The sequence below is a fragment of the Arachis ipaensis genome, chromosome B9 (assembly GCF_059453495.1).
Source record: "Arachis ipaensis isolate K30076 ecotype BB chromosome B9, ASM5945349v1, whole genome shotgun sequence".
NCBI classification, from domain to species: domain Eukaryota; kingdom Viridiplantae; phylum Streptophyta; class Magnoliopsida; order Fabales; family Fabaceae; genus Arachis; species Arachis ipaensis.
Window position 1 is genome coordinate 355,767 of NC_142444.1, and position 18,341 is coordinate 374,107.

At 35.7% G+C, this 18,341-nt stretch overlaps 3 protein-coding genes across 3 annotated transcripts; 1 reads left to right on the top strand and 2 right to left on the bottom strand.

Annotated features, from left to right (window-relative positions):
- Positions 1 to 2,060: 2,060 nt before the first annotated feature.
- On the bottom strand, positions 2,061 to 6,055 carry LOC107645046 (brassinosteroid LRR receptor kinase BRL3). Its single transcript, XM_016349055.3, has one exon. The coding sequence runs from the start codon at positions 5,810 to 5,812 to the stop codon at positions 2,231 to 2,233; it is 3,582 nt and encodes a 1,193-aa protein (XP_016204541.2). The 5' UTR covers positions 5,813 to 6,055; the 3' UTR covers positions 2,061 to 2,230.
- Positions 6,056 to 9,328: 3,273 nt separating this feature from the next.
- Positions 9,329 to 12,534, top strand: CSN6A (COP9 signalosome subunit 6A). Its single transcript, XM_016349054.3, has 8 exons — positions 9,329 to 9,894; positions 9,982 to 10,075; positions 10,164 to 10,225; positions 10,340 to 10,418; positions 10,672 to 10,764; positions 11,332 to 11,432; positions 11,878 to 11,933; positions 12,125 to 12,534. The coding sequence occupies exons 1-8, from the start codon at positions 9,538 to 9,540 to the stop codon at positions 12,204 to 12,206; spliced, it is 924 nt and encodes a 307-aa protein (XP_016204540.1). The 5' UTR covers positions 9,329 to 9,537; the 3' UTR covers positions 12,207 to 12,534.
- Positions 12,535 to 14,345: 1,811 nt separating this feature from the next.
- LOC107645042 (ankyrin repeat domain-containing protein 2B) lies at positions 14,346 to 17,831 on the bottom strand. Its single transcript, XM_088497812.1, has 9 exons — positions 17,640 to 17,831; positions 17,508 to 17,555; positions 16,521 to 16,774; positions 16,051 to 16,260; positions 15,827 to 15,975; positions 15,559 to 15,721; positions 15,275 to 15,367; positions 14,821 to 14,960; positions 14,346 to 14,689 (listed from the first exon to the last, which is right to left on the bottom strand). The coding sequence occupies exons 2-9, from the start codon at positions 17,539 to 17,541 to the stop codon at positions 14,590 to 14,592; spliced, it is 1,143 nt and encodes a 380-aa protein (XP_088353938.1). The 5' UTR covers positions 17,542 to 17,555; positions 17,640 to 17,831; the 3' UTR covers positions 14,346 to 14,589.
- Positions 17,832 to 18,341: the final 510 nt, after the last annotated feature.

The following is an 18,341-nucleotide window of genomic DNA, read 5'->3' on the forward strand; positions in this document are numbered from 1 at the left end:
GGTAAAGTGAGGCTTGGTACTCTTGGAGGAACTGTATTCAGTATCTTGGTCAATGGTTAATAAGAAAAGAAAAAGTGAATTTAAAAAGAAGAAGAAGAAATCAAGGGTAGATATCCTTTTGAATAAAAAGTTCTTCCTTTGGAGGATATTATAGGAATCTCTGATAAAATTAGCATCAGTCCGAAACAAGCTTCTCTCCATAGTTCTATACACATGTAAGCTATCACTTTGTCACAATCCAATATTTTTGGAAACTAGCACCAGCTGCAAGGCAAGGCAAAGTTGCAGATTAAAGCTTGGGAACTTGGAACACATATATGTGATGTTCACGTTTTTATGATCCTTATTGCAGTGATGTTTTATCTCCACAAGAAAATTCTATTCTTAATATATATGACTTATTTTGTTGGTTTCTATAGCATAGGATTAGAGGCTCAATTTTTTCGTTATGGAACCTATGAATGTGATGTGCCTGTATATGGAAATAAGGCGTGCTAGACCAAATTGTGGGACAGCTTTATGTGAGTGGCAGGAGTTAAAACTCGGACCCTGCGAGTTCTGTTGGCAAAAATTGCTTAACAAATCGGAGGGTCCGATTTGGCAGAGGCTGAAATTTGAATTTCACAGCATGCAAATCGGACGGTGCGTTTTGTATATATATATGAATTTTTATATGAATCCGTATTCTTAGCTACAACTCAGACCGTCCGACAAGCTATGAAGAACTCGCATGGTCCGATTTGTGGTGTTCTGACACCACACACAGGTCAAGCACCTCTCTTCTCCATAACCACGTCCAACCCAACCTTTGTCTCCATATTGAAATTAAAAAACGTAGGATTAGAACTCCTCAAAATAAAAAGTTACAAATTCTTTTTTATTAGTAGTGTACTATGACCTGTTAAGATCATGCTAGTTTTCTATGGTGACATGCTAGTTTTCTATGTAACTTTCAGTCAAAATTCGCAACTGTCCATTAATGCAGGATTGAAAAAGTAAAAAGTTAAGATCTGAATTTGGTTCACCTATGTAATGTCATTGGACTCGTTACAGTATGCAATAATAATTATTCCTGAGAGTGAGGGGTAAAAAATTGGAAAAAGTATTCAAAGGACAGTGCATGAAAAGGTCTTAATTTCTTTTTTTTTTTTTTAATTTTCCTTTTTCTTTTCAGAATATCATAAAATTTCAATAATTGATGAGAAAAAGGAGGAAAGTAACATATGGAGTTTGACTAGGTGACTCCAATATAATTTCATAATGCAGAACCAAAAACAAGATATAACAAAAGTAGTTTTCATTGCCTTCATTTTTATATACATACATAAGATTCTAGCATTTTTAAGTTGCATCATATGAATGACACAAGGTAGCAAAACTGTGCTAGTAATGACAGAAAAGAATGAAAAAGAAAAACATGGCATTGAAAGCATTAGCAAAATTGAGGTTGACCATGAGATCTAGGGGTGGCAACGGGGCGGGTAGGGGCGGGTTTTTGCTCTACCCGACCCCGCCCCGCCTGACATAAAACCCGCATGAAACCCGTCCTGCTCTATCCGCGGGTAGTAAAATGTTAAACCCTAACCCGTCCCTGCAGGTACCCGTCCCGCTCCTACCCGCCCCTATAATTATTAAATCCAACAAATAAAATAAAATTTTAAAAATTATATAACCACCATTTACATACATAACATAAATTAAAGTAAAAATTTATATATGATATAATATTATTAATCATTTTACTAATTATTTTATATATGTTACATATATTATATATTAAAAATATATATATTTATATATATTATATGTACCGGGACGGGTAGGGACGGGTTTAACCTAAACCCGACCCCGCCTCGCCCTGCAGAAGAACCCGCCCCGTTAAAACCCGCCCCGGTGCGGGGGCGGGGAGCGGGTAGGGGCGGGGTGGGTACCCGCGGGTTCGGGTAGTGTTGCCACCCCTAATGAGATCACAGAAATTAATAGGAAAAAAAATAATGTATCTACCAATTTTATGTGACTGAAAACACAATCAGCAGAAAAAAAGAGAACATAGAACTCTGTTTTATAACCTCAGCATTCAACCTTTCATTCAATTCAATCCACCATAGCCTTTGTCTTATATATACATTGATCAAAAGGTGAAAGAACCTTTTTTCCAATTTCAAAAGGATAGATGAGAACAGAATTGCTTTCATTTTTCAAAGGGCTTTGAGTCTTGTAGTAATTCTTGTTATGATTCCTTAATGACATTGCATTTCATAGAGAAGGCATCAAGGACATCATTATCTGTATCAGCTTGAATCTCCTTAAACATTGCCATGACTTGAATCATAGTTGGTCTCCTATACGGTCTCTCATCTAAACACTCAAAGGCAATTCTCAAACACTGGTAGAGTTCACCTTCACTGGATGCTTGCTTGATTAAGTGAGGATCTAGAATTTCACTACTTCTTTTCTCTTTGTGAAGTTGCTTACACCATCCAACCAGATTGTTGTCATCGCCAAACTCCGACGAGTCGATCGGCCTCTTCCCGGATAAAAGCTCTAGAAGTATGACACCATAACTATAGACATCACCCTTTGTTGTGCACCTAAAACTCTGATAGTACTCAGGAGGTACATAACCTGGTGTTCCAGCAAGTGTGCTCACACTGAGATGAGTGTCCAGGGCATTAACCAATCTTGCCATGCCAAAATCTGAAACTCTAGCCTCAAAATTTTCATCAAGAAGAATGTTGCTGGACTTCATGTCCCGGTGTATAATATGAGGAATACAACTATGGTGTAGAAATGCAAGTCCTCTTGCTGACCCTATGGCAATCTTCTTTCTTGCTCCCCAATCAAGCTTCGATCTGGCACGATCATGAAGAACAGCCTCTAGACTTCCCCATTTCATGTACTCATACACAAGAAGCCTCTCCTCTCCAATTTTACAGTAACCCAGCAGTGGAACAAGGTTTCTGTGCTTAATCTTTCCAATGGTTTCCATTTCAGCCATGAACTCTCTGTCTCCCTGGCCTGTTACATGAATAAGCTTCTTGATAGCAACAACACAACCATCTTTCAGCTTAGCCTTGTAGACTTCACCAAAACCACCAGACCCTATCAAGGTTTCGGCACTGAAACCGTTAGTAGCCTCGAGAAGATGCGCGAATGTCAACTTTCGCAGTGGTTTCTCAAAGGTGGCAACATTGATGCTGAGAGGCTCAGGAATGCTTGATAGTTTCCAACTGCTGCTACCTGAAGTTGGAAGACTTTCTATGTACTTTTCTCTCTGTTCCTCCTTCCAATGGTACTTCTTCACTTGATACAAAGCAAGAACAAAGGCAACAAAAAACAACACAAAGAAAACAAGGCCAATCACAATCCCGGTCACAATAGGTTGCTTCTTCTTCCAAGCATGGAAACCTGCTGCATGATTCCGATTCAAAGCTCCGTGGCAAGGTGGCAAAGGAACACCACAAAGATTAGAGTTGTTTTCGTATCTAGAAGAAGGGAAAGTTGTTAGCTGACCACCGGTGGGAATGGTGCCTGTGAGGTTATTATTGGAGACATCAAGATCACTCAGAAAAGATAGAGCTCCTAATGAAGCAGGGATGAGTCCTTGAAGGTTATTATGGGAGAGATCAAGCACTCCTATTGCTTTTAGACCACCAAAGCTCTCTGGAATGTTCCCAATCAGCTTATTGTGTCCCAGATTCAGGACCTGTAAATAGGACATTGCGCCTAAGCTTGCAGGAATGCTTCCAGACAAGAAATTGTAGGAAAGATCAAGGTAGATCATGCTGCCATTCTTGGAAAATGTATAAACCGTGACGCCGGAGTATATTCGAGTTAATGGACAGGAATGCACCATAGGAAAACTCTCAAGCCTTGCAGCCTTGATATCTTCGAATTCGACCAAACCTCCGGCTCCCCTGCAGCTTGTCCCACCTTCATTTCTCACAAATGCAAACTGCTTCCCAGAAACAGTTCCTGGCATAACCAAGCCAGCTTGATTGGCAAGATCAGAGGGGATAGTACCAGTGAGGTTGTTACTATTCAAATCTAACCATATGAGGCTTTCACATTTCCCAAGCTCCGGTGGGATCCCTCCAGCAAGTGAATTGTTGCCTAATTGGAGGATGGCAAGTTTCTTTAGATTCCCAATTCCGGCAGGTATTTCACCGGTAATGCGGTTGCTTGCCAGTGAGACCCAAACCATGTTGGTGCAATTGGAAATTGAGCTTGGAATGGAGCCTGATATCAAATTGTTGTTAAGAATCAAGGTCTCAAGGTTTCCTCCATTGCTGCATATGCCTTCATGAATCTCTCCTGTAAGGTTGTTAGCCCACATAATCAAGTCTGAAAGATTGGGAAGGGACCAAACTCGAGAGGGTATAGGGCCATTCAAATTGTTGAAGCTGAAATCAATTGTCCTCAAACTCTTGCAGCCACCAAGCTCCGCAGGCACCACCCCTTCCAGGTAATTGTCAGCAAGAAGCATCTTTTCGAGAGGCGAGGAAGAAGAGCAAAAGCCAGAGGGGATGGTGCCGGTGAAGCCATTGGAACTGAGGTCAAGAACCTGAAGCTGTGTGCAATTGGCAAGAGAGAGAGGAACAGGCCCTGTGATGTTATTGAATGCCACATAAAGGTACCTAAGACTTGAAAGTTTGCTTACAACTGAAGTGAGGAAATCTCCATGGAGATAATTCTTAGCAAGGTTAAGACTCTGCAGAGAAGAACAGTCCCCAAAAGTCAAAGGCAACTCACCGGAAAGCTTATTATCAGAGAGATCAAGAACCACAAGAGAATCACAAGCCATTCCAAGCTCAGCAGGAATCTCCCCTCTCAAGTTATTTCTCCCCAAAAAGAGTTCCTTCAAGCTCTTGAGACCTGCAAGAAGAGCCCCAGGAATGTTTGGTCCAAGGTCATTGTGAGAAAGATCCAGAGTCTCCAGAGCCTGGCAATTCCTCAGGCTGCTTGGAAACTCTCCACCAGAGACCACATTGTGAGATAAACTCAACCTAACAAGGTTCCTGCAGCTCCCAAACCCAAACCTGGAGAACATCCCTGAAAAGTTGTTGCCAGAGAGATCCAAAAGCTCCAAAGAATCCCCCACGAAACTCTGCGGCAACTCCCCGGAGAGCTGATTATGGGAGAGGTCCAGAGTAGTGAGGTTGGCACAAGAAGCAGCAAGACTAGTTTCACTGAGTTGAGCAGAGATTCGGTTGTCAGACAAATTAAGCAGAGTCAAAGCCTGACAATTGGAGAGAGTGTAAGCCAAAATCTCAGGCTGGGAAACCTGGTTCCTGGACAAGTCAAGCTGAAGCAGAGAAGCAGCGAAGCCAAAAGGGGTGGCCGTGGCGCCAGTAATCAGATTCCTTGACAAGTTGAGATAGGTGAGAGCTCGACATGGAAGAAGTTGGTGGAAGGGGAAGTTTCCAGAGAAGTTGTTGGAGGAAAGATCAAGCGTCTGCAGAGCACAGAAGGAAGAGACAGAGAGATTCCCTAAGGAGAAGTAGTTGCCACGCAACACAAGGTGGTGCAGAGAAGGCAAAGCCGTGAGAGTTGGGAGGTCAAGGGTGCCAGCAAGGCCTGCTCCGGTGAGGTTGATGGATGTGACTTCACCTTGGGAGGAGCACGTGATGCCCCTCCACGTGCAGGGCTTGGAGGAGGAGGACCAGTCAGCCAGGAAGTTGTTTGAATCAGAGGAGACATGGGAGTCCTTGAATCTCATAAGCAGCGTAACAGCATCAGAAGAAGATGTAACTGCAACTTTAACTGTAGCCATCAAGAGTGTCGCAATAAGAAGAAGAAGTGACATGTTCATGGAGGTAGTTCCTTTCTGTTTCTGTTGTTTTCCTCATCAAACAAAAATAATGATTGATTGATTATCTGAGTTGCTGAGACATTATGACTGCCGTGTTTTGGTTTCTTGTGTGGGTGGCTCTAAATACATACCTAATCTCAGCTGCTAGCTTTGATTTTGGGGCATCTTTTGGAACAAAAAGGAGACTAGTGAGTACCACTGACTTATGAGCCAAGCTGAAATTACGTGGGGGAGAAAGGAATCAATCATATTCATATTCATATCTTATGTTATTATTATTTCAAGAAAAGTGGTCCACCTCTCTCAAACACGTAATTTTGCGTTTTTGAAAATGTGCACAACAACATGCGCAATTTCAAAAAGGCCAACTCATTGGTGCCTTCAATACAGGGGCAATCACATATTATATCATTGTTTTATGTTGAGTGTGGATATATATATATCTTTCCTAATCCTCTCAATAAATTTCATATTTAATATAGTGTATAACTGTATACTGTATAGTATATTTATAACAAAATATATGTAAGGAAGGATAAGAGTAAGACACACGTGGAGCAGACCATGTGTAGCGCAAAGTACAAACAGCAGCTTGCTTCTTCACGCAAAGGGCCGTAGAAGGAACATTTTTTTCACTAATAATATTTAATTTTAATTTAATAAAAAATTGCAACTCATACAGTCATACAGATACAGGCCGAAATACCTTTTGGTAATTTGACAGTGGTGATGGCATGGCAGGTACGATGTTCAGATTGTCTAAAGTGTGGACTGTGCTAAATAAAAACAATTGCTAGATTTTCGGGGTTGTTTCATGCAAGACAGATATTGATGGTGGGGCATCAGCAAAAACAGTAAAATGAATATCACGCTATTTTTGGCACCATTTGTTACTCATACACAAACAAACAACACACTTGCTTGCAATCTCTGATTTTGAAGAATAACAGAGAACCGTTCGAATTGTAATCAAAATATATAGTATGAGTATGAGTATTTAGGTCCAATTTGGATAAACAACTTAATTAAACTCTTTTTGACAAAATAATTTAAACAATAAATAATTATATTAAAAATAACTTATAAATAAATTATTTTGTGTTTGTATTTTATTTTATAAAAATGTGATAAAAAGTAGTTGTGTTATAAGAGAAGTCAATTTTTTAACTTTTCTATAAACTCCTAAATAACTTCTTTAAAAGTTGCAATTTGATTTTGAAAATTGCATCAGACATTAATATTACTACTTTTCATAAATCATAAATTCAAAAAAATTACTTTTAAAACTTTCCAAAACTATTGGCTAATATAGGGCCCGTTTGAAAAATTCTAGAAGTAACTTTTTTTAACTTTTGACTTATAAAAAGTAGTAGTATTAATGTCTGGTGTAATTTTCAAAACCAAATTACAACTTTCTAAAAAGCTATTTAGGAGCTTATAGAGAAGTTAAAAAAAATGACTTCTCTCATAATACTTCTACTTTTCATCACATTTTTATAAAATAAGTACTTTTCGAGTTAAAAATTCAAACACAAAATAATTTATTTATAAGTTACTTTTAATAGAGTCATTTATTGTTTAAATTATTTTATCAAAAGGAGCTTAATTAAGTTGGTTACCCAAACCGGCCATAGTACCACTACTAAAGTAAGAGTAAAATATGATTAGTGCTTTATATTATTCTCTATTAATAATGAATCAAGAAAAAAAAAGTAAAACCTGGTTTTCACTAATAACTATAGTAGTATTTGTTTTTGAAAAGAGAGAGAGAGGAAGGCAGAAGGCAAGTTACGGGAATTAGGGAAAGATTGGGGGTGGCGCTCCCACGTCTCAAGATTTTCAGTTCTCAATGAAAGCTTGTTGCTTCAGTCAAACTTCACATTTGGATTTATCTTCTTCCACTTGCCACTACTCTCAATCATTTTTAATTATTAGTAAATCTATGTGTTAGATTTCCACTTTATTAAGGAAATCGCATCGCTCCAAAAATCTCTTGTGGACTTTTCTTTTTTTTGTTTTCAAATTTCAATTATATTAGGGAACATTATCCCCTTTCTAACCCAATTCTTTCACTATGAACGAATTCTGCTTAAATTTAAGTACAGAAGAAATCATTTTTGTTTATTACTCAACTTTTATTACCAATAATAGGTTTCAATTCGGTAATTAAATGAATTATAAGTTTCAAATAAATTTACCTTTTAAAAATATTGACTAGAATTAGAAGGGAAAATACGGATAAAAGACTACAGATTTAAGAAACAAATACGTGTGCTTGTATTGTAATATCGTATTCTTCAATAATGAATCTGCCTACTGAAAGTGAATCCAACCTGAAAGGAAAGATATCTGAATGAAGTAAAAATATTACGGGTGTTTAATACCAAGCTAATTCGACAAACGAAAGTAATGTATGTGACAACATCTTGTCTATGCTCACTATGCGTATTTGCTACATTCTAACTTTACACAAAGGCATATATGGATTTTTGTTTCCAGGTTTAAAACATGGAAATAAGTTAATCCAAGCAATTGCAGTTTACATATATTTGATAAGGTTTTAAATATTTTAATTTTATACATTACAATTTAGTTTATTTTGAGCTAGCACTTTCTTTTTTTTTTTTTTTTGTCGTGAGCTAGATCTTAAATTAAGAGAATCGTGATGTTTGTTTTTTATCGAGAAAAACTCAAAATAACCCCTCGAAAGACAACGAGGTTTTTGACAAAAAAAAATTTAATCCGGTCTTTGACAATTACCTCGAAAGGACAACGAGGTCCCTGTGCAAAAAAAAAAGTCAATGTTATTTTTTTTTACACAGGGACTAATCAGCCCAAAAAAATATATCAGAAGCTGGATTGGATGTTTTTTTTCTTGGGGTCTCGTTGTCCTTTTGAAATAATTGTCCGGGGTCGGGTGGAGTATTCACTCTTTTTTCTTTTCTAAGAAGAGCATCGTTAGGTCAATGAATTATAGCTCAAATGGCATTGTCTCTTCGTACTCATATAAAAGGTTGCGAATTCGAATATCCTTATCTTTGAAAAAAAAAAAAAAGAGAATGTTAGAAAACTTTTTTTGGTATTTTTTCCTAAGACTATTCATTAGGAAACTTTTTTTGTAAGAAACCCAAGTCTTCTTTGGGCTTTCCTTTGTTCTAGTCTTTTTAGTTGACAATGACAATGACAATGACAATGTCTCCACCCTTTTTCGGCCTAAATACAATATCCTAAAAGGTCAATGACCAATGGGCTTTTTGGTTATTTCTTCTTGGTTTTGTTTTTTCAGTCTCTCTTGTTTCACTCCCCCCTTCCCGTACCCAAAAAAAAGGTACATTTTTTATTTTCCTCTTCTTATTCTTTTTTTTTTAGCAAAACCCTAATGTGTAACTGTTATTTCAAGTCCAAAAAAAAAAAAGAAAAGAACTGTTATCATATACTGAATAATTCAATTTGTTGTAGTAATCTAGCTGGCAATTTTATACATAATAAGATATAATTTGTTTTTGAAATTAAATTATTACTTATGAATTATCAATTTTTTGTTTTAGAGGCGAGGCAAACACAAGCAGCGTGTAGAAAGAAGGAACTAGGAAGGGTGGTGTGGTGAGGGTAACAGAAGATAGCAGTACAAGTGAGTAGTGACTAGTGAGTTGAATATGATACAACAGGAACCCTAAAACCCCCAATTAATTCATTCTTTCGAAACCCTAATCCTAATTGAAGCAATGGCGTCTTCGTCCAGTAGCGGATTGACGTTCAAGGTGCATCCATTGGTGATCGTGAACATCTCCGACCACTACACTCGCGTCAAGTCGCAGCTCAACCCTCCCAATTCCAATGCTTCTTCCAATTCCTCTGCTCCGCGGGTCTACGGTGGCGTCATAGGGGTCCAGAAGGGTCGCACCGTCGAGATCTTCAACAGCTTCGAGCTCCTCTACGACTCTTCCACCCACTCCCTCGACCGCGCCTTCCTCGAGAAGAAGCAGGAGCTCTACAAGAAGGTCTTCCCTCACTTCTATATCCTCGGTTGGTACTCCACCGGCACCGACGCCCACGAATCCGACATGCACATTCACAAAGCTGTAAGCCCTACCCTAATCCAATCCAATTCAATTCAATTCAATTCAATATATGTTCATGATTTTATACTGTCCCCTTAATCCTAACAGTTGATGGATATCAATGAGAGTCCCGTTTATGTTCTCCTGAACCCTTCCATCAATCATTCTCAGAGGGACCTCCCTGTCACTATTTTTGAAAGCGGTATGTATGTTGTCATTCGTTTGCTTTTTCATTGTCTTTTATGTACTGAGGAATGGATTTCTGTGTTATTGTTGAATGATGCTTGCAGAACTGCATGTTATAGACGGAATTCCCCAACTTATTTTTGTTCGCTCCAGCTATACTATTGAGGTTCGGTTTTCATGACTGTTTTGCTACCTTTCGTTTTTCATGTTTTAGATTGATGCTCCTTAATAAGTTCATAGATTTACTCCTTCTTCTTCCCTTGTTCTCGTTCTGTTGAAGACTGTCGAAGCTGAACGGATCTCAGTGGACCATGTTGCTCATCTTAAGCCGTCGGATGGTGGTTCTGCGGCCACACAATGTGAGGGTTCCTCATTGACCCTTAATTTCCAATATGGTTTTTAATTTGCTCAGCAAGCCTATTTTTAAGACAAACAAGTTTGGCTTCTGTTATTGTTATATTTCATAACAAATTTGATGATAATCAAATTAATGTCTCTAGAGGAAGGCCCAACTTTACTATAATTTAGATGTGGCTGACTCTTCCAAGTGGGATAAAGCTTGGCTTTTTTACAGTTGCATCTAATTAATGCCATGTTGTGTCCCTTTTACAGTGGCTGCTCACCTTACTGGTATACACAGTGCCATCAAAATGCTTCATAGCAGAATTAAGGTGCTGCATCACTATTTGCTCGCAATGCAAAAAGGTATGTGGGCACTCTTTAGTGAAAAACTGGAATTTAATGATGAGATATTCAGTAATATTATTGGAAAACTTTCCCACTTATATAAAAATATCATATTTTTAAATTATTCAGTCATAATAAATAACAAAGTTTTTAATTTTCATGTAGTTATTTATCTATTCTGGTAAAGAGATGTGGCATAAATAAAATCTTTGACATGCAACAATTAGCTGGATAAGATTTAGGATCAAAGTCATCAATTCATAAAGTAATCATTTTCTTTGGGAAAAAAAAAAGGGGGGGGGGTACTTATTTACTAGTAGGATTTTCTATTGGTCTATCTGCATTCTGCCATTTATGTAGCTTAATCTCTGCTAAGAAAAATCTAATTTTGAAGTTTTTATTTATCACATATTTAAGCGAATTCAACACTCAACTAGTTTGCTAAGCCACGTTCAAGTTAATAGGTGCACAGTGTTTCCATGGGAAGTATTTCTGTTTCTGGCTTGAACAATATTATCATACATGATCCACATATGTTGAAACTTCCAGTAGTAACTATTGTTTCAACCTTTGTTTAAAATGCAGGTGATGTTCCTTGTGAAAATTCACTGTTAAGACAAGTGTCAAGTCTCCTGAGAAGATTGCCTGCTATTGAATCTGGGAAATTTCAAGATGATTTCTTAATGGTGAGTAGATTACTTTATCAAATTTGGACTAGGGAGCATGCATTATGTATAGAATAGTAATAAGCAGTGATAGACCCAATTTTGCCGGATATATTTTTTGCCTGAGAGCGTCACTAAAATATGCATGTGCTTTGGTCTGCCATAAGAGAAAGGAAGTTGGGTTTATATTATGATGATTAATCAATTCTTTCATGCTAGTTGTGCCAATTTATTTGTTGAAAGAGGTAGAGTTAAGGCACCATTGCAATTACATGAGGACTCTTGGTCTTGGAGGACATGGAAATTTTAGAATATTGCCATATACTGATGTTAAAGTTGTTTATAAGTAAGGATAGGGGTAAGGTTTCATATGGTTGTGGGCTCAATATCAATATCATGATTAAGGTAGCATAATTAATTACTTATGTAAAATTCTGATGCTTATGTTATCTTCTTTCCCTTTTAGGAATACAACGACACTTTATTGATTAGCTACCTTGCAATGTTGACCAACTGCTCAAGGTATGACGTAATTGCAACTGTCTTCATTTTTCTTTCAGCTTTTGTAATTGTGGTTGATGTCCCCCCCCCCCCCCCCCCTTTTCTCTCCTTCCCTAATTCCTAAATTGCTCCTAAATAATTTTCAGTTAAGTATAACCTTGTATCAATAATAGCTTTTTCATTTTGATATAACTTCCTTGTCATTCCTGCAGTACAATGAATGAATTGGTGGACAAATTCAATACTGCATACGACAGGCATAGCAGAAGGGGTGGACGAACTGCTTTTATGTGAAAGCTACTTGGTTGCTCATATCTGGTCGTCTTTTTCAAAGTCTGTAGATGTAGTGTTCCCCCCTCTATCTGCTGCTTAAACATGAATTATCAGTGTTTTAGTAATTGCTCAGATTCTAAGGGAACAGAGGTAAGGAAAGTAGGAAGTTACATGTACTGGTGCCCTGTAGCGGAAGAGGAAAATAGTATTTTGTTTCTGGGTTCCTGTAAAAGTGGTTTACTAAATACGTATTTGGATTAATGTTTGCAAAGGGATGGTATAAATGTGCTTTTACGGAATTAATTTTGATTAAAATTGAATTGATGTTAATGTAATTTGTGTTTGGATACATTTTTGTCAATCTTGATTTTGAGAAAAAAGAGAATTGTTTGGATGATCATGGAATACAAAATGACTAAAAATGATATACTTTATATTACTTTTGTAACTTATCCTGTACAATAAAATTGAATATATTTAAGAGAGCAAATATTATAATATGGTTTAAAAATAAAAACTATAGATATACAATTTTTAGAAAGTATAAAGTTAATATTAACGGTCATTTTAATTAAAATCTATGATGCATGGACATGGATACGCGGATACACGAATTTTAAAATTTTATAAGATACGGGACATGACATGTATATAAAATATAAAGTATTTTTAAATAAATTATAATGAATTTTTGATATTTTATTGGTATTAAAAAATTATTTTTAATATCTTCTTTTAAATATATAAAAGTATTTAAAATATTTTTTGTTTTAATAAATAATAATATATATTATTTTTAAATTCATTTTAAGAATACATGTTAAGAATAAAATTAGACATGTTGACACGTGATAGTATTTAAGTGTGTCCAAGTATATCTGAAGAAGAATTTTTTATTTTTTATTAAGATACAGTTGGACACGACAGACATGTATGTCAGATGAATGTCGATGAGTGTCGTGTCCGAAATGTGTCCAATATGCAGACTCGATAACTCAACAAAGTGTGCGTGCTTGATAAATTAAAATTATATTAAATTTGAAATAACTGAAATTAAGATACGAATAAATTTGAACAAATAAATTTAAACAATACAAACTATATACAAAATACAAGATATATATGACATTATGTATTAGTATAAATTGACATGTATGATGCCAATGAGTAATAGCTCACATGGTATAGTCTCCCCATACTCAATTAAGAGGTTGCGGGTTCGAGTCTCATATCTTTGGTTAAAAAAAAAAAAAATTGACATGTATGATGAGATGATAAGGAATTTAGGATGGTAGATTTTTGTATGCATTGTTGTATAATTATATTACATGTATATAAAAATTGGGGTCATTCAGATAAAGACGTCTAAAACGTCTTTTTTAAAAGATAACTTTTACCAATTAAAATTTAATATATATAATCGAATAAATCGTATTATTTCTGTCATAATTAGATCGAACAAACTGATTTGGCCAAAAAATCGAGAACCAATTTTTAAACCAATCTAAATTAATATTTTTTTTGAGAAATAACTATAATACTCCTATTATAGCAAATGGCTAAAATTATATATATATATATATATATATAAAATAATAATAATGAGTATTTTGTCATTTTCTATAATAAAGATATTATAATTATTTTTTATAAAAAATATTAATTTAAATCGGTTCAAAATTTAGTTCATCGATTTTTTGGCCAAATTAATTTGTTTGATCTAATTTTACCAAAAATAACACAATTTAATCAATTATATATATTGAATTTTAATTACTAAAAAAATATCTTTAGAAAAAAACGTTTTAAATATCTTTATCCGCGTGATTCCCATAAAAATTTAGCCAATAACTTAATCAAATAAAATACATATTAAAATATAAAATACACGTTAAAAATAAATTATATATATTTATATACAAATACATACTAACTATTTTAACAATTAATTTTTTGTATTCATGTAACATTTTTGAATAACTTTATATTAGCTGGGAATTCTTAAAAAGATTAACATTTTAGGTTCAAAACACGCAGTAGATCGAAATATTCCAAACTTTAAAAAACTTTTTTCCTAATCCCTTTTCTTTCTCATTGTTGATTGAATGGGAGACAGTCTCACTAGAACTTTGCAAATGAAAACAAGTAGTCGATATGAACTAACCACAAAAATAATTTCTTCATGCCACTACGTAAAAATAATGCAGTGCAACAACCCATGCATTACAAGTTTACATAGATATATTTAAATAAAAAAAAATTCGCGGTGTAATCCCATCGTCTAAAAGGAATTTAGTTTTAACACACCGAAATATTTGCCAAAAGTAAAAGTCATGATGATGCCTCTCTTTTACTCTCGGTTTCTTTTTCCTACTTGGTGATCGCATGCCACTGTGCCTTGCCATTACAGGAAAGCATCTTTTTCGAGCAGCTTTAGAACATCATTTTGATTGTTTAGCTTCGCAACATCAATAGGAGTTTTCCCGTCCATGTTCTGGAGAGTACTGCATATTGGACGAGATAAGAAACAAAGTAGGATGAACAATTTAAAGATTGTATCCATTTGTGCACATAGTTTATTAAATTGGCATGAAGAGTTGGAAATTATCAAAAGCGATAATCTGACATTACTTACACTGCAGCACCATTTTCAAGGAGAAGGGCAACACATTCCTTCCTGCCATAACCAGCTGCATAATGTAGAGCCGTGTTCTTATTCTTATCCAAAGCATCTACTTTTGCGCCTGCCTCAAGGAGAATTTGTGCACACTTCACCTGGAGTAATATCAAGAGCATCATTTCAGATTTCAGTCATAGAAGAGCTTAGCTATAACCCTAAACTTCTAGTTTCCGATGAGGTTTCCTTTGCTTCTCACACAACTTAGAAGAAACAGGAAGCTCAGAGAATGTCAGTACCATATAGCACCATCCACACTCCACGGCTATTATTGCCACTAGCTACCCCCTTTACCACAAACCACAACCACCAATGCTTTAAATCCTCCATTGCTACCAAAATTACAAATTTACAAGAAACAAGAAAATAAGATGTAAAAGATGAGAGAGTATTTTACTGCATATTAGCATACCTCTCCATATCCACAGGAAAAATGTAAAGCAGTTCTTCCCTCTGAATCTTCTTCGTCCTTGTCAGCGCCAGAGGCTAGAGCATTTTTCAAGCCCTAATTGAAATGTGTAAAGTTTTAGTTCTCATATAGCTTGCTAAATCATACCCAGAATAATAAAAAAAATGCATGAACTTAATATATATATATATATATATATATATGATTTCCTCCAAATGGCAAAATTGATTCTATACACAAACACACACACACACAGAGAAAGGAGGGGGGGGGGGGGGTTGCAGTACCTCCACATCACCGACACTAGCAGTTTGATGAACAATTGATTCATCTTCACCCACATCTTCTGTCTCATCTGGCACAGCATTTTCAGCAGAAGCAGCTGCTTCTCCAGAATTTGGCACCATGGCCTGTCCCAACTTCCGCAAAACGTCCTCATCATTCCAATATCTGCACAAAAGAGAAACACTTCAGAAACTATTTAAAATTCAGAAAACAGTGAACTGATAGAAATTTGGAAATGGCCAAAAAGATAAGAAATTTTGCCATCTAAACCTCATCATAGCAGCAGGACCACCAGTCTCTATCTCATCTAAAATATGCTTCAAAGATGGATCTTCTTTTATGCGTGCCATTCTCTCCTCAAGCTGATCTTTATTTGAAGGACTAGTAAGACTTTCAAGCATGGAAGACATAGATGGATCCTGAGATAGCCAGTATAGATATGTTATCAACCAATAGATATTTTATATAACAGAGTACAGGGAGTTTATAAATACCTGCATCAATGCATTACCCAGGCGCTCAGCCATGGTCATGAAGTTAGGATTCTGCATCACCTGCTGCATGGTAGAATAATATTGCTGATTATCGAAGCTAGGGATACTATCCTGTGTTGCACCATGAAAAGTTTTCTGAAGCTGCTCAGCCATTTGATTGAACGATGGGTCTTTTGCTATCTGCTCAGCCAGTTCCTTGATACTTGGATCCTATGCATTCCGGATTTTAGCATTAGTAATATGGACTTGAAATGCATGGTTTATATTGTTGTCTCACTATTGGCTTCAAAACAATGCACACTAAGATCCAAAAAACTGGCATGTACAAAAATAAGATTTTCTATAAGATGGAACATACCCAGAAAGTGAAATGAAAATGCTCATTAACAATAACATGGCCAATCTTTTCCTAATTCCAGCAGACATAACATATATAGTACAATATCAAAATAAAAGAGACAATGACATACATTGAGCAAACCAGACATTGCGGAGAAATCAAAAGGATTGGGTGGAAACCCAGGTGCAGATCCAGAAGTAGCTCTTTGTCCTCCCTGTGAATCTTTCGAAGATGTTTCATCCTTGGAGTTTTTATTCTCTGCTGCAGCAGCCTTGTCATCTAAACAAACAAAAGATTCAGAAGCAGCTTTTTGTCCTCCCTGTGAATCTTTCGAAGATGTTTCATCCTTGGAATTTTTCTTCTCTGCTGCAGCAGCCTTGCCATCTAATAAAATATTCACCCGTGTTAAACTAACGCAATTTAAGATCCAAAACCTAAGACAGTTATTTAACATTGTAAGTACAAAAACAATTGAATGGTGAGGAGAGATTAACGATAACAATCTAGGAAATATACAAACGAGAAACACACACCAGACACACATACACATACAAAATAACAAAAAAATTAACAAAATGGAATAGAACGTTCACATGGTGGTTTCCACTAAAAGGAAACGGTAGACAAAAACAGATCCTAAGTAATAAGAGCAGGTATTATAAAATCATGAAAGAAACGAGAAGGGAGCCAGAAGAACCAAGAGGTAATACTAATTTCCTCTCTAGTTTTGATTTCATAAACTTATGTGCGTATATATATAGAGACTTTCAATTACCAAAGTAAATGCCAAAATTGCCAGTCTTCGTATGATCGTATCCTAATAATGCAGGAAAATTTTTACCAAAGCCATATCCTAAATTCGATGCACAACAAGCATAATGAATTGATTTTCACAATCTACAGAGAAACAAAGAATGGAAAAACCATGGAGCAAAGTTCGACTTGGAATATATTAAAAAAAAAAAATATCACGGAATTGGGGGAAGAAAGAAACGAATCCAATAACAAAGTGTGAAATTAGAAACTGATACAGATGTAATTACAGCTACAAATCTAGAAACCGCGGTGCGCCGCGAACAACACAGAAATGAAATAGGAATAGGAATAGATGTATAACCAGAAATAATTTCCTTTTGGGAAGTGGAAGCCATAGCGGAAGAAGCAGCTGAAACAAAGAGAAGGAGATATTAGGGTACGATTAGAATGAAGATCAAATTATAAGTAAGGAAAGAGGGTTCGAAGCTGAGACCTGATTCTGATTCTGATTCTGATTCTAATTGGGAATGGATGAATTGAAAGCGAAGAGTGAGTGAGACACAATGGAAGCGAAACAAAACCAAACCCCTAAGTTTTGAGGGTTTGAAGGTTTCAGACTAAAGCGACGAGTATATTATTTATTAATTATTAATTACTGTTGTTAAGTTGTTTTACTGAGCTGAACAGCTGAAACAGAGAGAGAGAGAGAGGTGAATATGATAATGATATGGATTGGGCCCTCAAAATTCAACTTTTCTGTCATATGAATGGCCAACTCTATATCATGTGATTCTCTGTTACCCACATCCTCTCACGTCAAAATTAATTTCTAATTTTAACAGTGATAAATATTAAATATTGTAATTTCTATTTAATTCTAATTCTAATTCCTCTCATTGTTTTTTTTTTTTATCAAAGATATGGAGACTCAAACTCGCAACCTCTTAATTGAGTATGGGAAGACTATGCCATTTGAACTATTACTTCTTGACCTAATTCCTCTCATTGTTACTATAATCCTACAGTAAAATTTAATTACAAAAAAGAAATTAACTTTTTACATTGTTAGTATTTGTATAGAACAAACTCTCATAATTTTAATCTATTCATTTTTTCTGTTATGTATTTTATTAAGTATCATCTTTCAAATTAGTGTGGAAAATTTATATATCACACTATTATGATTTTTGTCAAC

Coding starts and splice junctions, on each gene's coding strand:
- LOC107645046 (XM_016349055.3), bottom strand. CDS start 5,812: ATGAACATGTCACTTCTTCTTCTTATTGCGACACTCTTGATGGCTACA.
- CSN6A (XM_016349054.3), top strand. CDS start 9,538: ATGGCGTCTTCGTCCAGTAGCGGATTGACGTTCAAGGTGCATCCATTG. Junction 9,895..9,981: donor ACATGCACATTCACAAAGCT/GTAAGCCCTACC, acceptor TAATCCTAACAG/TTGATGGATATCAATGAGAG. Junction 10,419..10,671: donor TGGTTCTGCGGCCACACAAT/GTGAGGGTTCCT, acceptor TCCCTTTTACAG/TGGCTGCTCACCTTACTGGT.
- LOC107645042 (XM_088497812.1), bottom strand. CDS start 17,541: ATGGCTTCCACTTCCCAAAAGGAAATTATTTCTG. Junction 15,722..15,826: donor GGTCCTGCTGCTATGATGAG/GTTTAGATGGCA, acceptor TCTTTTGTGCAG/ATATTGGAATGATGAGGACG. Junction 15,368..15,558: donor CTAGTGTCGGTGATGTGGAG/GTACTGCAACCC, acceptor CATTTCAATTAG/GGCTTGAAAAATGCTCTAGC.